This window comes from Lissotriton vulgaris, chromosome 1_1, assembly GCF_964263255.1.
Source record: "Lissotriton vulgaris chromosome 1_1, aLisVul1.2, whole genome shotgun sequence".
Lineage (NCBI taxonomy): Eukaryota > Metazoa > Chordata > Amphibia > Caudata > Salamandridae > Lissotriton > Lissotriton vulgaris.
In genome coordinates this window covers 744,657,340-744,685,050 of record NC_141685.1, presented here as the reverse complement: position 1 = coordinate 744,685,050, position 27,711 = coordinate 744,657,340, and the positions used below count along the sequence as shown (strand labels likewise).

Here is a 27,711-nt window from a genome sequence, read left to right as displayed (position 1 = left end):
GCACCAAAGGCAGACCAAGTGAGGGTCTGTCACAGACATTTGCCTGTGATGGGCACCACAAGGCTTAAAACAAGTAGGTTTTTTAGAGGGCATTAGACACAAAAATGTTCTGAAAAAAAGGCACACTGGAAAAGTGTTTGACAAAAAGTCGAACAATCCAGTAAAAAAAATGACTGGGGGAGCTCGAGCCGGATCTGCACTGATGGTAAGGAAAAGAATTAACTGAGATCAGCGCACTCAGAAAGAGTTTCCAGATCAGGGCTGAAACCTGAGGAACATTCTTAAGTATGGAATGTGCAGCTGGAAGTCTCTAGCAAAAACCTATATGGCTGAGATACCCGCCACCCCCTCTCAACACAATCCCCAAGGATGGGACACCGGAAACGGTTCTGAACTTTTGGAAGACGGGAGGGAGTGACCCTCCCGGCCGTATTTATTAAAATATGAAACAAAATTAAAACATTAAAATAACAGTTTCATATTACTGTACAATTTCATTTCCACATTGCGATGTTTGGCTAACCTTAACATATTCTCTAATACAAAGGTTCTCCTAGCCGAACTAACATCCTACAAAACATTTAACTTGAAATTGTACATCCTAACGTTTAAGGGCCAACGGCAAGGTCGTAACCGGTGTCAGGATCCCTAAACCAGACATATCCCCCTCACTTGTGAGGGGCGACCGCACAGAGGTGTACCTCAAGTGCATTTACCAATTTCCCTTGACTTGACGGGGGCCCCAATAAACTCGACGCCATTTAAAGGTCGTCCGAGGACACGTGTGAGGTATCTAGAAGGTAGCGTAGACCCCCTCCCAAACCCCACACAACTTACCACATCTGCCGTCGCAGATGTCCTGGCCCCGGGAAATTCCCCAGGAGGGGGCTGTAGCCCCTCCTACCCAGGAAGGGGCCTTGACCGCCTTTCCTTTTCTTTCGGCGGCCCATCCTTAGAAGGTACCGCCTCCCCGTTGAGGGGCCAATGGCCACCTCCCTTGAGCGCTCCCATCCGTAATGGGTGACGCCCACCCATAGGGATCCTCCAATTACTGCTCACCGATCATGACCTTACCGCCACAGGCCGGATAGTTGACCGGCTATCCGGACACCCCACAACACTCCTGCCTAAAGTTTTCAACCAAGCTATCAGGTCTCCTATGAGTAACTCGTTCCCCATTCGAGACAAATGAACACCAGCCCCCAAATACATACTGTCCCCTTTAATACAACCATGCAAAATAGAATGCAGTGTACTTGAACGGAACAGTCTACTCACTTTATTATTAATTTTCCTTACTGAATGATTCAGGGCAGAGACCGAAAGAGCCCCCCGCCACACTTTCCGTGGGATCATATGGGACCATGCAATTGTGCACCCTGGAACTCTTCTCGCTAACCAACTTACCGTGGAAAGCATCGCCTCAAGAAGAAGTCGTCTACCAGTGGTCACCAAATCATTGCCCCCAAGATGCATTATGACTACAGACGGCGGTGACCTTGTCCGCCCTAACAAACCCTCGAAAAATGATTGAAACTGGTCAATACAGAGCCCGCCCTTTCCGTAGAAGGACACACTGTACCCGTATTCCCCAGCCACGTGAATCATGTCACCTGCTTTGAATACGTCCGCGGCACGCCTCACGTATGAGTGGCCCACGACCCACACCTCCTTTTTCACAGCCGGTGATGTCTGACCGCTGGCCCGGTGTTGGGTCGACTGCACAGTCCGCCCCGCCTCGTAGGCTCGCGCAACTGAAACCAAACAAAAACAAGAAGCGTGAGTACATCATTACCGCTTCACAACATGTGCAACCGCACATACCTTTTATAACAATTCGAGGACCAACGCCCCACACGTTTTACTTGATCGACATTCAGACCCCTGGCTGTAGCCTCGGTAGCAGCCCCTATCCGAAAGGAATGGGTCCCAAACTCGCCGGGGTTCATGCCCGCGGCAGAAATCGACATCGCAAGCACCCGCTGAAACTGAAACCTCGTCAGTGGGGTGGCGTCAGCGTGTCTCAACAAGGTCCCCCCCCATGATGCCACCCTTTGCGCTAAATATTCCTCAACGCAACCCACCGGGCACATGGACGACCCGGGAATCCTTCGTACCATTATGCAGTCCCCCATCGAACCCTGATCGGTCTTGGACTTGACAAATGAGACAGTCATTGTCTCCCCCCTGACTTGGACGTGCTCTCGGCACAGTCCCCCCATGGTATCCTGCTTGTTCCTTGCCACTAGTTCGCTTACCCGCATAGCCCCATGGAATGCTAGCACAAAAGCGGCTCGGAATAACACTGCTTCATACTGGGATGAACAGGTTGCAGGAAGTACAGATAATAACAAAGCCAACCTATCCAGACCTATCGGGCGCCTTTCATCTACTCTGCGACCCTCAAGGCGTTGCCACCCACGTAGCGCTTTTTGCACAACGAAAGACGCAGTCGGGTCCTGGATCCCATGAGCCCTTGCCATAAAGGAAATGGCGGCCCGATGCCTCTGGGCCGTAGCCACTGATTTGCCTGCCTGATGTAGGGACAGCAGAAAATCCACTACCAGTTCTTCCTGACCCCAAAGCTCCCTCCTAGCATCCCCCACAAAGGCCCAGTAGGATCGGAACGCCCCTTGGTATGCCTTCCTCGTCCTGGGTGCTAAACTCTCTCCCACGAGGTTCTGTAATTCGGGGCACCGAGAGACCAGAGAGCTTCGGGGAAGGGTGCCGCCACTGGGTCCGCTGTGGGCAGAAAACCCCAGAAGGCCTGCATACGAAAACGAGAAAGCGCATCAGCCGCTTTATTCATTACCCCTGGCACATGTCTTGCCTTGAATAGTACATTCAACTGCATACACAATAACACAATTTCTTTGAGCAATCTCAGAATCCATTTGCATCGTGCTGCCTGGCTGTTGATACACTCAACCACGGTCATGTTATCAGACCAAAACACCACAGAGTGATCTCTGAACCCTTCGGGCCAAGTTTTCAGGGCGACAAGAATGGGAAAAAGTTCCAAAAAGGCAATGTTACTTGTCAGTCCACACTCATGCCACCATAACGGCCATTTTTGAGCCGACCATCGTGTGCCGAATATGGCACCAAAACCAGTGCTCCCTGCCGAATCTGTCCACAGCCCCAGCTCCTCGGAGGACACCGCCGGTTTGTTCCAGACAATTCGACCATTGAAATCCGCCAGAAATGCCAACCAAATGCGCATGTCCTGATGAACCTCTGCCGATAACCGTGTGCGATGATGACCCTCCTTCAGGCCGACCATGGCTCGAGCGATCGAGCGGGAAAAGGGGCGGGCCATCGGCATGACTCTCAGGGCAAAATTCAGCTGTCCCACCAATTGTTGCAACTGATGCAGCCTGACCTTGGACTCGCTAATACAAGCTTCCAGGGCAGCCCTGAATCTTATCACCTTCTCTTTAGGTAATCTAAAACAACCTTCCACAGAGTCGAGTTCGATCCCCAGGAACTCGAGGCAAGTCGAGGGACCCACAGTCTTACCTGGTGCCAATGGCACACCGAAATGCTTCATCAAAATACAAAATTCATTCAAAGCCTGTCCACATTCGGGACCCCCGGCCGCCCCCAGAAACAAAAAATCATCGAGATAATGCATGACATGCTGTAAACCCGTCTTCCTTGTGAAGACCCATTGCAGAAAACAACTGAACTGTTCAAAATATGCACAAGAAATAGAGCAACCCATTGGCATACATCTATCCATGTAATACTGACCCTGAAACATGAAACCAAGGAGACGCTGATCGTCTGGGTGTACCGGGAGCAACCGGAACGCTGACTCAATATCTGACTTTGCCATCAGCGCCCCGGGCCCTAGGCGATTCAACATGGCCACGGCCTCATCGAAAGATGCGTACCGCACCGAACACACATCCGGGTCTATTGCATCATTTACGGACAGACCACGTGGGGCTGATAAGTTATGTATCAGTCGGAACTCACCCGGGTCCTTCTTAGGGACCACCCCCAAAGGAGAACAAACAAAATTAGCACACGGTGGCTCATCAAATGGACCGGCGACTCGACCTCGAGTAACCTCTTTCCCAATCTTTTCCTGTACCACGGTCGTATGTTGCAAGACCGATATTTGATTTTTACATTTTCTTACACCCCGAAACTCCCCCACTGGGATGCGGAAACCATATGAAAACCCGTTCCTCAACACCCCAGCGGAAGAGTGATCCGGGTATTCGCTGAGCCAAGGAATCATTGCCATGGTATCAACCGGAGTAGGTAAAGGCGCCCCTCGGACTATTTTAGACCTGTTTGGCGCCTCCTCTCCCCCCGTTATCACCCGTTTTGGCTCTGCACATGGACTCCGGATGGGATGGCTGCCCACACCCTCCACATTCGTGACGGAATTTACATGACCCCTGGGGCCTCGTACATTTACCTCTATTGAAGTTCCAACAAATCCCCCTTTTACCTGTGTTGCCGATCGGCCTCGAGTTGTATCTGATCGTACCTGATCGAAAGGGGGTCCCGGCATATTGGCGGGAGGATTCACCCCTGCTACTCCCTACTAATGGTACTTTTAACATACCAGTACTCTCCATTTTTGACCATGAAACAGAATCGTAACAATCCCAAGTTAAGTTTTTATCGTGTTCCTTTGCTTTTCTAAAAATATTATCGTAACAGAACCACTGATTGCCCCCATATGATACGGAATATTCCATGATCCGTGTCTGGTATATCGGCAATTCGGACAGCAACTCAGGTCTACGTTCGCCCACGATGGAGGTAAAAATTCCCCACGCCTTCCCCCAAGTGCCAATGTTTTCATCAACTTTAAAGGCGGCCATCTTTGCGCGCCAAACACTCGGATGCATGAGCTCCTTTTGGCTCTTAACATGCTCCATCTCATAATGATCGGTAAGCAACGAGAAGATGTTTACATACTCATCTGCCCATATCTTCTCCTTAATAGCCAGAGGGACATGTTGACCCAACTTTTCCCTTCGTGAAGGTGCAGACTCGTCCCTCGCAATCGGCAATGGCCGCTTACCTGAACCGGAAGCTGTATCTGCGGCTGGACCTGTTCCTGTTGTTTTTTCTACTGCCGCAGCCGGCGTGATAACTGGCGATGATGCCTTCGCCGCCTCCCTCGTCTCACGCAGTTGCTTCATCAACACCCGTGCGTCGTCAGCCGTGGCGCCCTCGCTTTCTTTTCCCAACCACGCTGCCAATTGTGCTGCCAGCTCGGGCGGCATATCCTCCCCGGACACGGGGGTGATCACCACGGGAATCGGATTCCCCTCTGCCGGCACCGGAGTTGGCTCTTCGAGTGGGGCACAGGGAACCGGGATGTCCCCCCCAGCTGCTCTCCTTCTGGGCCTCTTGCCTTTTCCTCCCGGAGCAGCTCCTGCCAAGGGTCGTTTCGGTCCCTCTTCCCCGTCTCTATCCGCCATCCGTTTCTTCAGATCGGTCACTTCTTTCATGAGTAAACGCAGCATCTGGTCGGTAGTCATTCGCTTTCCGACTTTCTTAGGCATTCTCCGACAGAGTATCTGTAAGACAAAAAGAAAGATTACCACGCTCAAAATTGGCTCTTCGTTCCGTCTCGAGCTCACGTGCAGCGAGGAGGTGCAGCTTTAGAGCACAGGAACAAGAGGATGCTTTCCTGGCTTGTTGCTCCTTTTATCCGTCTTCGGGGCGGGCGTAAACCCGCCCCCGCCTGCCCCAAAGGGCGTGGCCGGCCGCGTCAGTGTCTAGGCCAGCCCACTCCAGGGCGGGAAAAGAGCGCGCCCCGGCTACGCCGCTTCGGGCATACCAGCCGAGACGCGCCTCCCGCCCAAGATGGCTTCCCGGGGGGATCGTGGTACTCCGCCATACGTTCGGGGGGACCGAATGGTCGCCCCTTTCCATTAATGTTTCAGGGATGAGTACATACACAGTGCCATTGTCCTAACACCAGCAAAAACTGGGGGTTCAAAAATCATGTCCTTTCTTAGAAAGCCACATCAAATATTTCCAGGAAACCCGACAAGAGACTACAGGCTCTGGTGGGAAGAACTTGGAAACAAGGCTATCGTTTTCCGGAGCGCTTCTTCAGTTGCACGCTGGATTCCCTCCATTTCCATTGCAAACGTATTTAAAAGAAATAGACTGTGCTTTTACAACATGTATTTTTTATTGCAGTAGTGTTTTATGCACTTGACGAAACGCTAGCACACACAGTTTGTCCAATTGCCAAGAATTTGGGGAAAACAGGGTGCTCATAGTAAGAGAAAGAGCACTCCAGCTTGAAACTGAGTGGCAGTTCCAGCAATAATCAGAACGGCAGTGATAGGGGGTGGAGAGTATCCCAGCCCTAAGCAGAGTGGCAGCGGCAAGGGGGTGAAGTCAATTACAAATCTTCACAGAATGGCAGCGGCATAGGAAAGATTATAACAAAGCACTAACCAAAGTGTCTGTTTTAGGGGTCGTGATTTACTGGCTTATTTATGAGAAAGTAAAGCAGTGTGTTTCTGCATGCCATTTGGCTGCGCTGTGCTGCGTTACTTACAGAGCACAGGGATGGACAATTTTCACAACAATATGACGGATCCCTGTACTCTCCCCTGCGCTGGCGCACAATTGGCTGCCATGCGCCAATGCAGGCACCCTTGCACCACGGTGCAAGGGTGCCTGAGTTGCGGGGATGATTATTTTCATGCAGCAAGGGACACATTCCTGCACAAAACCAATCACAAGAGATGTTTTCCACTTTCTATGCGTGCTAGAGGAAAAACCTAGGAGAAATAAAAGTATTTCTTCTTGTTGCACCTCCATACGCTTCTCCTTACAAGACGTGGATTCTGACGCATTCACAGCAACACCAATGGAACGCCCCTTTCATGCAAAGTGCTTCATGAAAAGGGGACGTATTTACAAGGACACGAAAAGCCAACCAGGGTGGCTTTATATGTCCTTGTAAATATGGAGCACCTAATTGCGTCGCATCACAAAAAGTGAAGCACCTGCGGCACAAGGGGCTTGTCAATATGCCCCATAGTGCTTAATTTATGCTGGTGGTTTCTGGTGTTTGGCACGAGCACTTAACTGTCAACACCAGCACATATGACAATCTGGTACATGGTGGCACTCTCTGTCCGATTTACAGTTGAATGCAACAGCAGTTGTATATTAATTCAAAATACATTAAAGATGGCTAATACCTGCCGCCCAAGCCAATCTTACAGCTTAGGGGGCCTGGAATAGAGAGTGATGGTTTTTTGGTGTCTTGGTACTGTCATTGGCAACCCAAAGGGTTGTGCAAGTTGCAGTAGGCTCCTAATGAGGACCCTGGCACTTATGTTTTTACAAATTAAGCACTGGGTGAAATACATCCCAACACTTAACTGAATGGCAGCGGTAGGGTATGGTGAGTATCTCAACACAGATTGGTGATAGCTGTATTGCACTGCCAAATCTACATCAATAAGTGGAGGTATTTATTTGAGTGGTGGAGGGCTGAGATTTGACTGTAACATTCCTAGTAACGGGCTGAAAACAACTGCTGAGGAAGTGATTGGTGGGTTACCAGTACTAATTAGAGACACCATGTCCTTTTAGAGAAGTCACAGTGAAAATAGTGATATTTAGAGGGAAGTAAGAAGGTCGTCTCCACCTTTTACGAATTGAAAGGAACTGGGGATCACTGGCAGTGTGACTTGGGAGTTCTGCAAAACATGAACCACCTGTTGCTACTTTGTTTACCTTCACACTGACAGACATAAACCAGTTCGGAATGCTTCCTCTCCCTTACAAAGTCTACACGTTGTCATGACACACTCACTACACAATAAAAGGAAAAAAGCAATCACATGAGGGCAGGCACTTACAAAGAAGGCTGGAGAGCAGCAAGGACTGGTCGTGATGTACAATGGCCACACAGCCGGTGTTGAGGGCCACCACGCAGAGGACCAGCCAGTAGAACACTTGGGATTTGACCATGTGGCGGACGGAGATGCGCAGTAGCCGCTCTTTGTGTCTGAAGTAGGAGGCTCCGTCCACTTTGGCACTCTTAATGCTGGCCCGAGCAAGAGGCGTGCCTAAATGGGACAGAGAGATGAGAGAGACAACAATGGCTCAAGGAAAAGACTGCATGCCCTCAACTGCTCAAACACCCTCCCGCATGAAGGGGCGGTGGCTGCCAGCCATGGATGTCATTAAGAGGTCACAGCTGCAACCCCTGGCTGGACCCTTGCAACCCCTGGCACTGCCCTTGAGACCACCGACCTCAGAGGTGGCAAAATCAGTGCCATGAACACAGAGGCAGCTCACCCTAATGAATGTCGGTCGGGGCTCCACTTTCTTTGTTATCTCTTAATTTTCTTTATTACACTAATAGTGAATAATGCAGTGTGTGTAAATGCGATGGGTATATGTGTGAGCATGTGTGAGTATGAGTGAAATTAAAGGTCAAAGGGCACGAAATGTCACTACCCATGGCTTTTAGGTGAATTGACGTTCATGCAGCCAGCTAAGCTTCACTCGTCATAGATTACGATTTAGCAAATCTAACAAAAACCTCTCTGAATAAAGCCAGGAATGTGCACCCTGATCAAACTGAAGCAGTGTCGCCCAATGTTGTGTCAGCATGCAGGTTTGGACTCCACTGGGAAACAGTGCATTTGAAATAAAACACTTGTGGAGAAGTCATTAGAAAGCAATGAAATATTTCTTCTCTCATTTCAGGGAAAGAGGTCCTTACAGTGGAAAGATGTAGGGGCATATTACCAAGCAATAGCGATAATTATCGCTATGCATGGTTAGCGGCTAAAATAATATCGCCGCGCTCCGACGATGTTTACGGCTGAGATACCTTGATATTATCAAGGTTTATCTCAAAAGCGTTAAAAATCCTGCCACATGCATGAATATCGCTGGAAAATCAGCGATATTCATGCATTATCGTGACAATGCTCTTAGCCATGTTATCCACCTTCCATTGGATAACATGGCTAAGAACTGCTCTGGGCAGGCGTTAGTTTTTGGAGATATTTGCGCTTAGCGCGAATATTTCCAAAAGTAAGGCTTTGTTGATATTTGGAGATAGCGATATTAGCGACTGTTTCCAGTCGCTAACATCTTGGCACGCCCACTTTGCATGTCATTAGCGATATATATCGTGGACATGCAAAGTGGGCCCCCAGATGGTCGCTATCTCCTACTAGCTGTCGCTGGTGTTAGCGACAGCTAGGTAATAGGGCGAGAAAATTATCACCGCTTTAGCTGGAAAAAGTTCCGCTAAGGCGGCGATAATGGCCCTTGGTAATATGCCCCGTACTCCTTACTCGTCTGCAAAGCACTCTAACGCTTCGTCAGTGGTAGTAAGCGCTATATAAAGTGACAATACACTTGCACTTTACTTTCAATAAGCCTGCCTCATAAGAGAGAGATATGCTTAAAGGCTCTATCGGCCTCAATTGTTCATTGGTAGCGTGTGAGGTGTGTGCATATGTGTGCCTCAGGCGAACACATGTGCAACTGAAAGTTTCCATATAATTTTCAGAGACATTGAGTCTCCATTTGCGGTGCATTGGCTTCCACTATGCCTGCGCTCACATAAATCGGCCCCACTTTTAAATTCTTCCCTGGAAGTCAGGATAGGAGATTGGAAGCTGGGCTTTGTTACCTCACTTCTGGTGGAGAATGTGTGGGATTGAAAACTACATGCTGCCTCTATACTCACCCACAGAGGAGATATCTGCACAGTGATCGTCACTGGAATCTCTGTTCACCACTTCTGGCCTGCTTCTTTTTATTGTCGCACGCCTGAGCACTAAAGGGGCATAGGTGAACATAATGCATTACAAAGAAAGGTCAAAAAACACAGTGCAGACAGAGAGGAACACCTCGCCTATGGGGCATTTAAAATCAAAGTGGAAGAAAGAAAGAAAGAAAGAAAGAAAGAAAGAAAGAAAGAAAGAAAGAAAGAAAGAAAGAAAGAAAGAAAGAAAGAAAGAAAGAAAGAAAGAAAGAAAGAACATAAGAGAGAGAAAGAAAGAAAGAAAGAAAGAAAGAAAGAAAGAAAGAAAGAAAGAAAGAACGTAAGAGAGAGAGAGAAAGAAAGAAAGAAAGAAAGAAAGAAAGAAAGAAAGAAAGAAAGAAAGAAAGAAAGAAAGAAAGAAAGAAAGAGAGAAAGAACGTAAGAGAGAGAAAGAAAGAAAGAAAGAACGAAAGAAAGTAAGAAAGTAAGAGAGAAAGAACATAAGAGAGAGAGAGAAAGAAAGAAAGAAAGAAAGAAAGAAAGAAAGAAAGAAAGAAAGAAAGAAAGAAAGAAAGAAAGAAAGAAAGAAAGAACGTAAGAGAGAGAAAGAAATAAAGAAATAAAGAAAGAAAGAAAGGTGTTATTTAGGGGACACACTGACCATGGGAGAGAATTAGGAAGTTAGACACCAACCAGAGGACAGTTACAGTGTCAGTCACAAGCAAACGGCGGCTACAGAACAAGATACCAGGCAAGGAGAAGGCAGAGAGCAAGACAAAACACAAGCAGTTATCGAACACCTAAACACTAGGCATCTGGCGGTGGTAGAGCAGGGATGTGGTGAATGAGTCAGATACCGTGCTCAGAAGAGGAAAGACACTTATCTACAGTCACAATGCAGTCAATGACAAGTTACATGCAAAGGAGCAGGCAGAAAGTTAGTGACCACACAAGCAGCAGTTACATTGCTAGTGTTTAAAGTACAGCCAGGGTGCAGTTAGAGTGCTATTCGCAAGCAAAGGGGAAATAAGAGAAGCATACACCAACCACGCAGCAGTTACATAGATATAGAGCAGCCATTGATCCATCTTGCTTTTCCAATGGCCATTATATCATAGAAAAATGGTCCTTAAAGAAGAAATTCTGAAAACAAATAAAGTATAGACCTGGATAGATGCTATATTTTTACGATGTCCAGCCGGACAAAGAATTTTATTTTTCAATGCAATCAAATGTACATAAATGGGAAAAACCACAATAGAGCGGGTCGCAATCCTGCATCTGGTACAAAAGACAGGAAACAAAAAAACCAATATGATTTCTGCTTAATTCTCTCAATGGTCACCTTATATGCTGTGTGTCACTTGGTGACTAATGCATGCAGAAATCTCCGACCTCCCCTTGTAAAATGTCTTAAAATGGTTGAAAAGTGTTGCTCAATTTTGATGTAGTGACTAATGTATGCAGTGACTAATGCATGCAGAAATCTCCGACCTCCACTTAAATGCTTAATACGTGCTGCTTAATTATATTTTTTTTAAAACCAAATACGGAAGTTTCAGACATCGCAGTCTTTCTTCTCTTTTTATACGAGCAGTTATCTCTCCTTGCTCCTTCACCATTGTGCCTTCCTAGTCTTTCTCAAACGCTTACTGTTATTGTTTACCTCGTGTTCCACAGGTCACCTCACAATCATTATAATTGCTTTAACTCACGCTCTCGCCATATTTTTAAATTTAGTACCACTGAATGTTTAAGTGCATGGTTTTTGCTGACATATATGAGCTTTTGATTCCTAAGTACCTTGACAGGCTTCCCTGTTTTTCTTCCTCTCTTTTCCTCAACAGGCATTGTGTTTATGTTCAGGCATTGCATTGTAGCGTCCTGATGATGATCCCTCTATCTATTGAGCATGGGATCGAAACGTCGTCGACAAACTAAATAGTGCCACGTCTAACCAATGTGTATAAATGATGTGGTTACTATTGTGGATAGGTTGTTTCATTCCCTGATTTTGCCAAGCTTCCATGCTCTTGTTTTGCCTGAAATCTTTCATGTTTACTGTTTTTTTGTTTCCTGTCTTTTGTACCAGATGCAGGATTGCGACCCGCTCTATTGTGGGTTTTCCCACTTATGTTCTTTTGATTGCATCGAAAATTCAAATTCTTTGTCTGGCTGGACATCGTAAAACTATAGCACCTATCCAGGTCTATACTGTGAGAAGTTGGCCTGGTATATAATGCTCACTAGTTTTAGTGATCACTTTGTACCATGCCAAGCAACCCTTATGATGATCGGTTGTAAGTCAACCTTATAGACCAGTTATCCTAGTGGTAACGTGGACAAAGCAGTCTTAGGCTAAACTCTGAAAGGCATGTGAAGCCAGCTGGTTTACCATATACAACCACCTTGAATACCAGATGAAAGGACACCACACAGATATATATTGAAAATATATATATATTTATTAACTACAAATATCCCCTGAACTCTTTATGAGCACAGAAGCACAAGCATTAAACAAAACACAGTTTAAAATACACAAAAGTTTCACAATATGGATGAGCCCTAGGGGCCACCTAAACCATATACTAAGAAAGTGGTATAAGAGATACCAATCTAAAAGGAAACAGGCCTAGGGCCTTGGGAATCGCTGGAGCTGATCGGGACTAGCAGTGACTAAGTCAGGAAAGGCCCGCGGGACTCGGGTGCAAGGTTTAAAGTGCACGCACTCACCAATACAAAGTCTATGGTGCGTAAAAGTTAGAAAGTTAGTTAGTTCGGAACCTTCCGAGTGACCTAGAAAGCTGAAACTTGAGACACAGGCCCTTGAGGTGTGTACCAGTGTAGGAACACCGGCGTTGCTGATTTACCTCACCCACAGGAAGCCGGTGCATAGGGTCGAAGTAGTGTCGGGTTTCGTCACGCTGGTCGATGGTGCTTGGAGCTGAAGATGCTGCAGGCGGCTCGATGGGAAGAGTTTCGGTGGATCCAAGGGTGGATCTGAAGTTGTGAAGACCTGAAAGCAGAGGGGACAATGTTCAAAGTCACTAGCCAGTGACTACCGTGGAACCAGATTGGAACCAGGTGATGTCGGGTGCAAACAGGTGTTGAGGTGTAGCTTCTCTCTGCAGCCACGTAAACACCGGGGGTCGAAGACATCCAGGAGTCGGTCACGAGCTGTCCCACGCAGGCTTCTCGCTGTTGGCGGTGTCGGCAACTTGATTGAAGTAAACAGGCCTTGGCTAATGCAAACCACGCAGGAGTCAAAAAAGGCTTGTTACTCGGACCAGCAAGGTCAGAGTGGGTGCTCCTTTTTACAGAAGCTAGGGCAAGTCTGGAGCAACTAGACCCGCAGTGTAGTTCTTTGGTTTCGTCGCCAAGATGGCCGCTGACCCGTGGCTAGTGGCCGGGATGGCACGTCGAGTGGCACAATGCAAAAGGGCCCCACGCAGATCGTGGAGATGCTGGGGGGCTGATCTTCGGTTCAAGGGCTGCTCGGTGGTGGGGGTTCTCATTCCCCAAAGCACAACATCGAGGATTCCTCTGATGCTGCGCAGTCAGCTCTTCGGGTGTCTTCCAAGATGTCCGATCCCACGTCTCTCGGTGCCTCCATGGGTCCCTTCTTTGCAGGGACTGTGGATCGGGCTGTGAGAAGTCTGGGAGTCTGGATCTTGTCAGGCTCTGGGCTCGGGCTCCGGCGGGAGGCGGCGGCAAAGCGGACGTCGATTCGCTGGTTGGTACCTGTGTTCACAGGGTGGCCACTCCTAGGCCACAAGGGAGATTCTCTTCAGTCTTCTGTGCAGCAGAATGTCGAAGTCCAGTCGTCTTCTTCGTTTAAAGTTGATTTCAGGATTATCTGAGGTGCTATGGCACTGCTCCCACTATTATTCCCAATCTGAGGGGTGGATAACCTGCTAGGTCCCTCCTCTGGGTGGGACCAGGAAGGGGGGCGGTTACACCCCCTTTCCTTTGTCCAGCTCCTCGTCAGCCTTGGGTCTGGAAAGTCCCAGGACCGGTTTGGACTGGCTTATGCACGGGGACACCTTGTGTGCCCCAGGCATGTCTCAATCTATTCAGCCCTGTCCTACCCAATACACAAAATCCTGTCTGGGGTGGTGCTCGCACCTCCCAAGGCAGGAAACCCTTTGTCCAAGCCTTCCTCACTGGAAGGACTCCCAGCAGCAGGAGGTCAGACTTGTGTCTGTGGTGGCAGCATCCATTTTGTGATGCTGAGGCTCTGGTTAACTTTAACCGGGGTTAAGGCTACGCACATGTCGTGTCCCTCTAGAAGAGTGGAATGCTATCCCCGTCGACAGAACTGTCGAGGGGATAGTATTCCAAATCGTATGACACCTTACTCGACATGTTTTGATAAAGCCAAACCAACGTTAGCATATAACCGAGAGGATTATAATGCACTTAAGAGTATATGGTATGGCAATATCCCGGAACAGCTAAGGGAGTGGTTCCCGACAGCTGCAGACAGGCTCAGCTCATGCTAGAGCACCATCTCACATATTTCCAAACACTCTGCCTCCAGGATTGAAGAGGCCTTCCATAGGAGTGGCTGATAGGAGCATATGTGTCCAGTTTAGGGTTAGATATAGGGATACTATATCTAAGTAAGAGGTGATTACACCGACTTACCCCAGCTGAGTGATCAGCCAGTTGTGTCAAATATGGAGGCCAGGCCAGGGGTGTCACAATACATGCTGCAGCCCCTGGCAGGCCTTGGATGCACCTATGCCCTGGGTACCTAGGGTACACTGTTACAGGGGCCAACAAGGTGAACCAGTTCCAATTCGTAATGCACCTAGAGTGCATTGGCAGTAATTTAGAGAGAGAACAGCAGGCTGTGGGTCTGATTAGCAGGCCCACAGCCACATTAAGTCATAAACCAGTGAAGCAAAAAGCAAAAATTTGGCGTGACCATAGGATAGCAGACCCTACTCTCCTACACAACCCCCACCCCCCCCAACGCAGGGACATTAGACTAACCCTGACCAGTTGTGTCTTCATGTTCTAAGTGGAAGTACCTGGAGAGACCATCTGCGTTGCCATGGTCAGTCCCTGGGCGGTGCTCCACTGTAAAGTCCATCCCCTGTAGGGAAATGGACCACCTGAGTAGTTTCGGGTTTTCACCGGTCATCTGATTAAGCCATAAGAGGGGCTTATGGTCGGTCTGAATCTTGAAGTGAGTGCCAAACAAGTATGTTCTCAACTTCTTCAGGGCCCACACCACAGCAAAGGCCTCCCTCTCAATGGCTGACCAACGTTTTTCTCTGGGGGTCAGCCTTCTGCTAATAAAAGCAATGGGCTGGTCCTGGCCATCTACATTAAGCTGTGAAAGCACTGCTCCCACTCCCAACTCAGAAGCATCGGTTTAGACAATGAACTCTCTTGAGTAGTCAGGACTCTTCAGGATAGGTGCAGAGCACATGGCCTTCTTCAGGTCATCAAATGCCTTTTGACAGTTTAATGTCCACTGAACCTTTTTGGTCATCTTCATGGATGTCAGATCATTAAGAGGAGTCACAATGGAGCCATAGTTCTTAACAAACTTCCTGTAGTACCCAGTCAGGCCCAAGAAAGCTCTAACCTGAGTCTGGGTAGTTGGAGGGGACCAGTCCTTGAGGGGTCTGGATCTTACTCTCCAGTGGTTGAACTTGGCCTCCACCTACAAGGTGGCCCAGGTATACAACCTTGTTCTGCCCTATCTGGCACTTTGTTGCCTTGATAGTGAGGCCTGCCTTCTGCAGAGCCTCAAGCACTTCCTTCAGGTGGACCAGGTGATCCTCCCAGGTGGAGCTAAAGACAGCAATATCATCCAGATATGCTGCGCAAAAGTCATCCAACCCAGTAAGAACTTGATTCACCAACCTTTGGAAGGTGGCAGGTGCATTTTTCAAACCAAAGGGCATCACCACAAATTGATAATGCCCACTAGGGGTAGAAAATGCTGTCCTGGCTTTAGACTCCTCAGCTAACCTGATTTGCCAGTAACCAGCTGTCAAGTCAAATGTGCTCAAATATTTGGCAGAAGCCAACTTGTCAATGAGCTCATCTGCCCTTGGAATAGGGTGTGCATCTGTCCTGATGACAGCATTGCGTTCTCTGTAATCCACACAGAACCTCATCTCTCTCTTGCCATCTTTGGTGTGAGGTTTGGGGACCAGAAGCACTGGGCTAGCCCAGGGGCTCTCTGAAGGCTCAATGACACCTAATTCCAGCATCTTTTGCACCTCCGTCTTTATACAGTCCCTGACATGATCAGGTTGCCTGTAAATCTTGCTCTTTACAGGAAGACTGTCACCAGTGTCCACCACATGGGTACACCAGTTAGTCTGACTGGGTGTCAAGGAGAACATATGCCTGTATGCCTGCAGAACTTGTCTACAGTCATTTTGCTGATGTTCAGTGAGGCTGCCATCTAAGGCCACACCATCAACTGAGCCATCCTCAGGGTTCTGAGTGAGCAGGTCTTGGAGAGGGTCACTCTCTTCCTCCTGTCCCTCATCTGTAGCCATGAGCAAGCCCATATCTTCCCTGTTGACTTATGCCTTTAGTCTGTTGGCATGGAGCACCCTGTCGGGGCTCCTGGGAGTTCCTAGGTCCACCAAGTAGGTAACCTCTCCCTTCTTCTCCAAAATTGTATGGGGTCCAGACCATTTGTCTTGGAGTGCTGCTGGGGCCACTGGCTCCAACACCCATACCTTCTGTCCTGGCTGAAACTCAACCAAAACAGCCTTTTGGTCATGACAAGCTTCCTGTAATTCTTGGCTGGCCTCAAGGTTTTTGGATGCCTTTTCCATGTACTCAGCCATCCTGGAGCGGAGACCAAGTGCATAGTCCACTATGTCCTGTTTAGGCTTTTTGAGAGGTAACTCCAATCCGTCCTTCACTAGACATAGGGGTCCTCTTACAGGGTGCCCAAACAACAATTTAAAGGGGCTGAAGCCAACCCTCTTTTGAGGGACCTCTCTGTAAGAAACAAAAGGCAGGGTAGAAGGATGTCCCATCTGCACCTGAGCTTTTCAGGTAATCCTTTGATCATACCCGTTAGGGTCTTGTTCAACCTTTCAACAAGCCCATTACACTGTGGATGGTAAGGAGTGGTGAACTTGTAGTTGACACCACATTCCTTCCACATAGCTGTCAAATATCCTGACATGAAGTTGGCACCTCTGTCAGATATTAACTCCTTAGGAAACCCCACTCTGGAGAAAACTCCAAGTAAGGCCCAGGCCACAACAGGAGCTGTTGTGGTCCTAAGTGGAATTGCCTCTGGGTACCTGGTGGCATGGTCCACCACCACCAGTATGAATCTGTGCCCAGATGCTGTAGGGGGATCCATTGGACCTACAATATCAATCCCCACTCTTTCAAAGGGAACCCCCACCACAGGTAGTGGTATCAGGGGGGCCTTTGTGGTGCTACCTGCTTTACCACTGGCTTGGCAGGTTTCACAGGAGCGACAAAACTCCTTGGTGTCTTCAGACATGTGAGGCCAGTGAAAGTGAGGGACAAGCCAGTCCCAAGTCTTATTCTGGCCTAGGTGTCCTGCTAAAGGAATATCATGGGCCAAGATGAGAAGGAAACCCCTAAATTGCAGAGGTATAACCAACCTCCTGGTTGCACCAGGCTTGGGGTCTCTACCCTCTGTATAAAGGAGTCCATCATCCCAATAAACTTTATGGGCACCTTGAGCATTCCCAGCAGCCTCAGCAGCAGCCTGCTGTCTGAGGGGTTCAAGAGAAGAACAGGTTAACTGAGCCTGCCCCAAGTCTGCCCTAAAAGGTCCCCCTGTCCCTAGAAACTCAACCTGGTCAGGTTAAAGTTCTTCAGAGACAGTTTCTTCATGGGTCTCAAGACCAGCTTCCTGTGAAGCCTGATCCTCACTTGTAGGCAGTTGGGAAGGCACAACCTTTACCCTCCAGTTCTTCTTCTTGGAAGGTGCTTGGTCCATTGTTCCAGGATCCAAGACCTGAGGTTCAGAGAGCCACTTTTTGGCCCGTGACCTGGTCACAGCAAGGACATGTGATGATATCCCTAACATCTCTGCATGAGTCCTGTACTCAACTTCTGACCATAGAGAGCTCTCCAGGTCATTGCCCAACAAACATTCAACTGGGAGATCAGCACTAACCACAACTCTTTTTAGGCCAGTTACCCCTCCCCAGGAAAAGTTAACAATTGCCACACTATGGGTAGTGGTGACATTGCTGGCATTGGTCACCAGGTAATTATCACCTGGCATGTATTGTCCAGGGTCCACAAAGTTAGGTGTCACCATAGTGACACTGGCACATGTGTCCCTGTAAGCTTGAGCTACTTTGTTATTAATCAAAGGTGTCTGTCTGTATTTGCCCAGATTACTGGGACTTATGGCAGGGGCCAAATCTATGTCCCCCTCACAAATCAGAACAGCCTGTGTAAGGGTTCTGACTAGGTCAGAATCTCCTTCAGTTCCCAAGGTGATACCCACTACCCCCTTGGTTTGTGGACCAGCACTGCTAGCTGTACTAGTGGGTACAGGTGCCTTAGGGGCTGCAGTGCTGGGGGCTCCACCCTTTTTACACTCACTTGTCCAGTGAGAGGTGTTTTTACAAGTACTACACCAGAGTTTTCTTTGACCTTCTTTCTTCTTATTCTTAGAAGTTTGGGACCCACCCTCTGCATTAGTTTGGGGCCCTGTTGAAGACTTCTGGTCTTTAGTTTTCTGCTCCCCACCCTTCTGGTCTGTTTTCTTCTGGTCACCACCCTGGTTCTGGTTCTTTTGCTTAACTCTGGTTCTAACCCATTTATCTGCCCTCTTTCCCAATTCTTGGGGAGAGGTCAAATCTGAGTCAACCAAATGTTGATGCAACTGCTGGTTCTGACAATTATTTAAAATTTGTTCTCTCATCAGCAAATTATACAATCCTTATAGTCTGTAACCTTGCTTCCCAGCAACCATCCCTCCAGAGCCTTAGTGGCACACTAAACAAATTCAGACCAGTCCTGAGTCTGTGTCTTCTGGGTATCTCTGAACAGTAACCTGTACTGTTCAGTGGTTAAGCCTAACCCATCAATCAGAGCACTCTTCAGGACCAGGTAGTTTCTAGAATCCCCATCACTAACTGTGAGGAGTCTGTCTCGGCCTCTACCTTCAAAGGAGAGCCACAAGATTGCTGCCCACTGCTCCTGAGGGATCTGCTGTACCTTGCAGGCTCTCTCAAGTGCAGTCATCCATTTGTGGATATCATCCCCAGCTTTGTAGGGGGGCACAATCTTACTCAGGTTTCTGTTATCAAAAGACCTGTCTTTATCCTTGTGGATATTGCTGCCACCAGTGGGTTCTATTGCCCCACTCTCTCTAGGCTGTCTTGCTCTAGCAAGTTTCTCTTGGGCCAGGGCAACTTCTAATTCTTGTCTCTGGATCCTAAGTTCAGCCTCTCTCATTTTGGCCTCATGTTCCCTTCTCTGAGGGCTAGTCATCTCCTTCTGGAGTGACCATGAGAACCTATAGAAGCCTGGGAGGTATTGGATTCACCTGAGTGATTCCATCTCCTCTTATGCCCCTGGTTAAGTCCACTTGGGTGTCTGGGCAAGGTCAGCCTTGCTTCAGTCCCAAATATACTTAAGTTAGCCTGGTTAAGCCTATTGACTAGCACCTGGCTATTTCTACCATCATCAGAATCACTGCTCCCCCTTCTGTCTCTTCTTCCTCTTCCTCCTCTGGGTCTACCTGAGGAGCTCCAGTGATGGGGACTTCCTCATCTACTAGGACTATAGGCACAGGGGCATCAGCATTGTCATCCTCAGAAGGAGAGCCTCCTTCAGCATTCCCTGTGGGGTCTGCCTTAGAGGTCTTTAGAGTCTCAGACTGGTCTAAGATCTCTCTAAGGTGGTCTGTAGTAGGGGATGGCCCTGTCTTCAGACCCTTTAAGGCACAAAGCTGCCTTAGTTCCTTAAAGGAAAAGATAGCAAATTTGGATGGTGCCCTTGGAGGGTCACTCTCAACAGGAGTAAGTCCACTGGACCCCTCTGCTCCAGACATTGCTCTAGTGTGGTGGATGTGTTGCAATCTACCTACACTGGTGTTTACCTACTAAACCTATCTAGTAGTTGTAGTCAGGGTGTGCTACTCCCTATCCTCTACAACAACTAAGTTCAGTAGAACTTATGCATACTAGTCTTGTTTTATATGTGCCTAACAGGTACCTGTATGATCTTTCAAATGATAATCTCAAAGAATGTAATGGTGAAACAACAGCAAGCTCAGATCCCAATCCGCTGCTCACCAATGTGAGAAGTTGGCCTGGTATATAATGCTCACTAGTTCTAGTGATCACGTTGTACCATGCCAAGCAACCCTTATGATGATCGGTTGTATGTCAACCTTATTGACCAGTTATCTAGTGGTAACGTGGACAAAGCCGTCTTAGGCTAAACTCTGAAAGGCATGTGAAGCCAGCTGTATTACCATACACAACCACCTTGAATACCAGATGAAAGGACACCACACAGATATATATTGAAAATATATATAGATTTATTAACTACAAATATCCCCTGAACTCTTTATGAGCACAGAAGCACAAGCGTTAAACAAAACACAGTTTAAAATACACAAAAGTTGCACAATATGGATGAGCCCTAGGGGCCACCTAAACCATATACTAAGAAAGTGGTATAAGAGATACCAATCTAAAAGGATACAGGCCTAGGGCCTTGGGAATCGCTGGAGCTGATCGGGACTAGCAGTGACTAAGTCGGAAAAGGCCCGCGGGACTCAGGTGCAGTGTTTAAAGTGCACGCACTCACCAATACAAAGTCTATGGTGCGTAAAAGTTAAAAAGTTAGTTAGTTAGGAACATTCCGAGTGACCTATAAAGCTGAAACTTGAGACACAGGCCCTAGAGGTGTGTACCAGTGTAGAAACACTGGCGTTGCTGATTTACCTCACCCACAGGAAGCGGGTGCATAGGGTCGAAGTAGTGTTGGGTTTCGTCACGCTGGTCGATGGTGCTTGGAGCTCAAGATGCTGCAGGCGGCTCGCTGTGAAGAGTTCCGGTGGATCCAAGGGTGGATCTGAAGTTGTGAAGACCTGAAAGCAGAGGGAACAATGTTCAAAGTCACTAGCCAGTGACTACCGTGGAACCAGATTGGAAAAAGGCGATGTTGGGTGCAAACAGGCGTTGAGGTGTAGCTTCTCTCTGCAGCCACGTGGACACCAGGGGTCGAGGACGTCCAGGAGTCGGTCACGAGCTGTCCCACGCAAGCTTCTCACTGTTGGCGGTGTCGGCAACTTGATTGAAGCAAACAGGCCTTGGCTAATGCAAGCCACGCAGGAGTCAAAAAAGGCTTGTTACTCGGACCAGCAAGGTCGGAGCGGGTGCTCCTTTTTACAGGAGCTAGGGCAAGTCTGGAGCAACCAGACCCGCAGTGTAGTTCTTCAGTTTCGTCGCCAAGATGGCCGCTGACCACGTGGCTAGTGGCCGGGATGGCGCGTTGAGTGGCACAATGCAAAAGGGCCCCACGCAGATCGTGGAGATGCTGGGGGGCTGATCTTCAGTGCAAGGTCTGCTTGGTATTGGGGGTTCTCATTCCCCAAAGCCCAACGTCGAGGATGCCTCTGATGCTGCGCAGTCAGCTCTTCGAGTGTCTTCCAAGATGTCTGGTCCCACTTCTCCCTGGTGCCTCCACGGGTCCCTTCTTTGCAGGGACTGTGGATCGGGCTGTGAGAAGTCTGGTAGTCTGGGTCTTGTCAGGCTCTGGGCTCGGGCTCCAGCGGGAGGCGGCGGCAAAGCAGACGTCGATTCGCTGGTTGGTACCTGTGTTCACAGGGTGGCCACTCCTAGGCCACAAGGGAGATTCCCTTCAGTCTTCTGTGCAGCAGAATGTCGAAGTCCAGTCGTCTTCTTCGTTTAAAGTTAATTTCAGGATGATCCTAGGTGCTATGGCACTGCTCCCACTCTTATTCGCAATCTGAGGGGTGGATCACCTGCTAGGTCCCTCCTCTGGGTGGGACCAGGAAGGGGGGCGGTTACACCCCCTTTCCTTTGTCCAGCTCCTCGCCAGCCCTGGGTCTGGAAAGTCCCAGGACCGGTTTGGACTGGCTTATGCACAGGGACACCTTGTGTGCCCCGGGCATGTCTCAATCTATTCAGCCCTGTCCTACCCAATACACAAAATCCTGTCTGGGGTGGTGCTCGCACCTCCCAAGGCAGGAAACCCTTTGTCCAAGCCTTCCTTGCTGGAAGGACTCCCAGCAGCAGGAGGTCAGACTTGTGTCTGTGGTGGCAGCATCCATTTTGTGATGGTGAGGCTCTGGTTAACTTTAACCGGGGTTAAGGCTACGCACATGTTGTGTCCCTCTAGAAGGGTGGAATGCTATTCCCGTCGACAGAACTGTCGAGGGGATAGTATTCAAAATCGTATGACACCTTACTCGACATGTTTTGATAAAGCCAAACCAAAGTTAGCATATAACCGCGAGGATTATAATGCACTTAAGAGTATATGGTATGGCAATATCCCGGAACAGCTAAGGGAGTGGTTCCCGACAGCTGCAGACAGGCTCAGCTCATGCTAGAGCACCATCTCACATATTTCCAAACACTCTGCCTCCAGGATTGAAGAGGCCTTCCATAGGAGTGGCTGATAGGAGCATATGTGTCCAGTTTAGGGTTAGATATAGGGATACTATATCTAAGTAAGAGGTGATTACACCGACTTACCCCAGCTGCGTTATCAGCCAGTTGTGTCAAATATGGAGGCCAGGCCAGGGGTGGCACAATACATGCTGCAGCCCCTGGCAGGCCTTGGATGCACCTATGCCCTGGGTACCTAGGGTACACTGTTACAGGGGCCAACAAGGTGAACCAGTTCCAATTCGTAATGCACCTAGAGTGCATTGGCAGTAATTTAGAGAGAGAACAGCAGGCTGTGGGTCTGATTAGCAGGCCCACAGCCACATTAAGTCATAAACCAGTGAAGCAAAAAGCAAAAATTTGGGGTGACCATAGGATAGCAGACCCTACTCTCCTACATATACTTTATTTGTTTTCAGAATTTTCTCTCTAAGGACCATTGTTCTATGATATAATTGATACTTCGATACTTAGATACTTGGTCCTAAGCTACTCATCGGGTTCCTTTGTTTGTTTAAATTTCCAATGGCCATGTCACATCATTTCTCAATGAAAGGTCCTTGGATATCAAGACATCATGATCTCTCTCTGATTTAGTGATCTTTAAGATCTCACTTCCATTCCAATTGCTCATTAGGATTTCTGTGCTCTAAGTGCAAGAGGTAGCTACAGAATGAGGCACAGCCAATGGGCTGTTAAAGAGTAAGGGGTGAAAATCTAGAGGAAGGATTACAGGTGAGGACCATGGACAAATGTATAAAGCAGTTATACAGAGAATCTGCAACTTGGCGAGTGAAAGGTTGAAATATCCTTAACCCATCACAGACTATTATGATGAAAGTGGCGCATTTGCAGAGTAAGCTGGGTCTCATACGCTTCTGCCATAACTTACCTTCCAAGGCTGAAGTACCTGCATTCTTATTTTCTTCTGCCAGCATCACTTCCTCTGCAAGAAAGCAAATTTTAAAAATTCAGTGAACCAGCGAACCAGCAGCTGTCAGTCTCAAAACCGCAATCATTCACTGTATGCAATGGCTACTTAACAAGCACTAAAAATTAAGATAGCGCATTTGGTTAGTTTGTCTGCTGGTTGTTGCAGGGTGAACATCCAGAAAGTTGTTGTTCAGAGGTGAGGATGGAAGAACTATCCAGGTGAATATTTGTTTAACTTTCTTACCACATTTATGGTTAGATTATACAACCTCGCCATTCACCTTCAAACTATTGTAGACTTCCCACCGCACATGGACCCATGTCTCAGATTAGGGTTCACATGCAATACATATATCTCTGTCTGTCTTGAGATTCATCTTGCTTTTCCAGGAGCCATGCCACATCATTTGTCAATGCAAGGTCCTAGGATACCCTGACCCCCAACTGCTCATTGGGATTTCTGTGCTTTAATTGCATGACCTTCCATTAGCTGGGAGCTGATAAAATGAACATAACCCAGACCTGTTTGTCATAACCTCTTTCTTTCTTTTCCTCTCAGAAATCATCTAAAAATAGGTGGATAATCTGCAGTATTACTAATGGCTGCAACAAAAAGTACACCGCTCAAGACGCATTCTCATTTTCCTCAGAATGGACTCCATTGATCAGCAATCTTTTGTGCCTAAGGGTGACCACTTCCTAATGGAAAATGTCCCAACTTATCTCTTACTCTGGTGTTCAACGTGTTTAAACTTCTTGTGCTTGGAGTGACTGTTGGGGTTTGAAAGTAGCCTACGTGGATTTTCTTCACTGTTCACCCATCATCTGTTATCCTGTCAGCAACTTTAATCCGATTGAACTCTTAACTCTAAAACGTGATGGATCTGGCCCACAACTGCACCAATTTTCACATAAACCACATCAAAAGTCACCTCAGCTTCAAGAGAAACATTGCTAAGAAAACATTGATTTTCTGGCTCCAGCTCTTACTTCTCTGTATTCAAAAGCAGGCTTCCTAGATAATTACTTCACATTTGCAGTCAAGACATTCGTCCTGTTAACGTAGTTCACACCAACATTGCTTCGTGGGACAAACTTTGGGGCATATTATCAAGACAATTATTGCCGCTTTAGGGGCATTTTCGGCCGGAAAGCGGCAATAAATGTATCACCCTATTAGCGAGGTCACACTATCGCGTGAATCTTTGCCTCAGCGCCCTATCCCTCTAATGAGATGCAAAGTGGGCGTTTCTCCCCAGAATAACAGGAGAAATGTCGCTAACCGACATTTCTCCTATTATCTAGCCTCACGCTAACCTGCAGAGTGATGAGAAAAGTAGCGCTAACCTCGGTTATCGCTACTTTCCTTACACCTGCTTTTCATATGACTTAGCCATGATATCCTATGGAAGGTGGATATCATGGCTAAGTCTGCCCTACCCTATCAGCAAGCATTCGCCACAGGTTGTGCGATTATCACTGGATTTCCAGCGATAATCGCACATTTGGCAGCTTGCGCCTTGATTTTTATCGCTGTTGAGATATGCGTTGCTGTTAGCACTCTATCTCAGCGATAAAAATCATTTTTAGCCGGTGCTACTTGTTGACACGATTTAGAACAGCGTGTCTACAAAGGAACTTGGCTGCCTCCTAGATTAGCTGTCCGAGTCTAACTGAATAACACCAGGTTCAACAAATCAATTTGCTGTTGTCGTTCGGTTTCCATAGACAATCACATTCAGTTCCTCAAGAAGTATTCTCCTACTGCCAAGGACATATACCACCCTCTGAACCTGACACTCTGGAAGCAAAGTCCTGGCCCTTTAACAGCTTGTCATTCTGCACTTCCAATGTGTTACATTTACATTGCATCACTTTAAACGACTTACTTTTACAACACATTTTACAATGCATATTCATTTGAAACGCATGCATTTACTTTGTAAAAATGAGTTGCAAATGTAAGTCTTTGAACATTATTTACATTAGCTATGTTTTTAAATAAACAATCTGTCGTTCCTTTTAGAAGAAAAAACCTTTAATAAAAGCATGAACTCGAGGATGTTAATGGGAAAATGTAGAGTTTCATTACTGAAAATAAAAACATATTTTTTTCTCTTGCCCTAGGCTATATGACTTTATAGGAGGAATTGAAAAATTAATCTCTTTAGTTCTTAACATTCCAGTAACAATAACCCCCGCTATGTTGCTTCTGGGGAAAATTCCTATAGATAGCCCTTCTGAGAGGTTATATCCGTATCGTCATTTAATTTTTTTCTCAATGACAGTGGCACGATTGTGTATTGCTACAGAGTGGCTTCAGGAAAAGCCGCCTCTTTATCAACAATGGAGATCTAGGACGTATAATTTATATAAATTGGAGCGGGGGCTTTTTTCAATTAGTGGCTCAAGGAGGAAAAAGAGAATGGGTTTAAAAATATGGGGTGCTTTTTCTGCTTATTATGAGGATCAAGAATGTATATAAATATGAAATGTACTTTGTTATAATGGATGTACATGGATCTCTTAGGATTAATTATTTGTCATATGTATAGTTTGGATAACCCTTTCTTTTGACGGACTTTGATGAATTTTATCATTTTTTTAGTTTTCTGATGAACTATGCATTATTGTTAATACTGCCTATACAAAGCTTTATACCACTTTTTTTGTTCTTGCTGTACTCATGTATTCCTGTGAACTTAATAATAAAAAAAAACAATGTATTCATTAACAACTCTTTTTTTATAATGCAGATATATACAACGGATTTTAATGTGATAGAAAATACATTCACCACCAAACTGTTACAACCCACATGTGTCTGAGGTACCCATTGGATACAGGATACCATTAGAATTTCAGCGATAGAATAGAACTGCCTGTCCACCCAGCAGTGTGTAGTATAAATTACAGAACGATTGATTCCTTGTATTTGGTCGATGTTCTATACATGAGTAAATTCCTTCAACAGGGAAGTATCTATCATCACCCTACTAAAATGTGAACAGTTTTTTGGCCAAATAACGTATCACAGTCGTAGACCCTGGAGCAGAAGAACTGGAGGCAGACACCTGCTTCGTCATGCAATCGTTTCAAAACATTCTGTTTCTGGAGGCGGAGTTCTAAAAGCATTTGGTCTCACACTAGCATTAGCCACAAGAATAATCAGGTCTCCTCCTACCATTGGCTTGAATTTAAAAAAAACGTTGGGGGAGATAGCAGGCAGAGAAGCTGGCTTTTATCTAATGTCTACAAAGAAATGTATGAAAAATAGTGAAAAGGGAAGAAAGGGTGACTTATCCCTGGCAAGTCTATATAATATAGGTGAATGTATTGTGATTATGCATCTTTGAGGTGGTTGGTAGCAATGAAGATGACGCCATGGACATGAGCACAGCATCAATCCAATGCCTCCAACACTGCCTGCACCTAATCGAGACATTCAACGCCTCAAACACTGTCAGTGCCCAATGCAGACCTGGAGGTCAAGTACCTACCTAGAGCCAGAGTCAACCAAGACAAGTTTCCATTTATTTGCTGAGACCAAGAAGCAAGAAATATTCCAAACCTGACTCCATGAGATGAATCTTGATAGCTGCGATTTCCAACTTCCACCAAATGCAAAGACACTCTGATTCACCGTAGATCAATCCCACCCTTGAATAATACATTGTCGAGCAGAACAAATACAGCCTGGTACCAGCTATCTCTTTTAAAGACAGTCAAACAGTTTCTTCCAGAAAGCGACTTCAGAACTGCTGTTCAGGCCCTTATAGTCTTACATATGGATTGTGGTAATGCCCTACACCATTGCTTCCCAGACACCATAGTCCCTTTAAGGGTATCTTAAATGCCACAGCATGTCTCATCCTGGGCCAGAAGAAATATGAACAGGATCATCCACAGCCTGATGGAACTCTATTTGGTCCCTTTGTCGGCCTGCCCTATCTTCGAAACCAGCAGCATTATTTACAAACTGTCATGATACGCCCCCCACTTGTCTTGTGGACAAGTTCACCATCTCTGGGGACCCACAGAACATGTCCAGCAAAACCACCATCAGACTGGAATCTAAGAAGTTTAAAAAGGGAAACAAAAGTAGCAGGCCTTTTCCATCCATGCATCCACAATCAGGAGCAATATCCCGGTATCCCTAAGGGCTGCCCAAAGGTGGTCCAATTTAGTATAGAGTTCAGGACATTTTTTTTAAAGGAAAATGATATCACAACGCATTAACAATCCAATAACCAGCTACCTCGTGGATCACTCGTTTACTGTATGCTTTCCTTTGAAGCTGTACAGTGCTATGCAGCCTTTTTGGCTAGGGTTGTGCTACCCAAATACAACATACATACATATATGAATAAAATGCAACCATCAGAGTAGCACCATAGACGTATT

At 47.0% G+C, this 27,711-nt stretch overlaps 1 protein-coding gene across 2 annotated transcripts in view; it reads right to left on the bottom strand.

Moving 5' to 3' along the window:
• Positions 1-27,711, bottom strand: part of CACNA1E (calcium voltage-gated channel subunit alpha1 E) — a 1,936,751-nt gene that overhangs the window by 480,223 nt on the left and 1,428,817 nt on the right. For both annotated transcript variants that reach the window (XM_086955515.1, XM_086955507.1), the window contains exons 10-12: positions 23,267-23,320; positions 9,719-9,808; positions 7,866-8,075 (exon numbers count right to left, since the gene is read on the bottom strand). In XM_086955515.1, the coding sequence (XP_086811641.1) occupies positions 7,866-8,075; positions 9,719-9,808; positions 23,267-23,320 (354 nt within the window). The remainder of the gene's footprint in view (positions 1-7,865; positions 8,076-9,718; positions 9,809-23,266; positions 23,321-27,711) is intronic.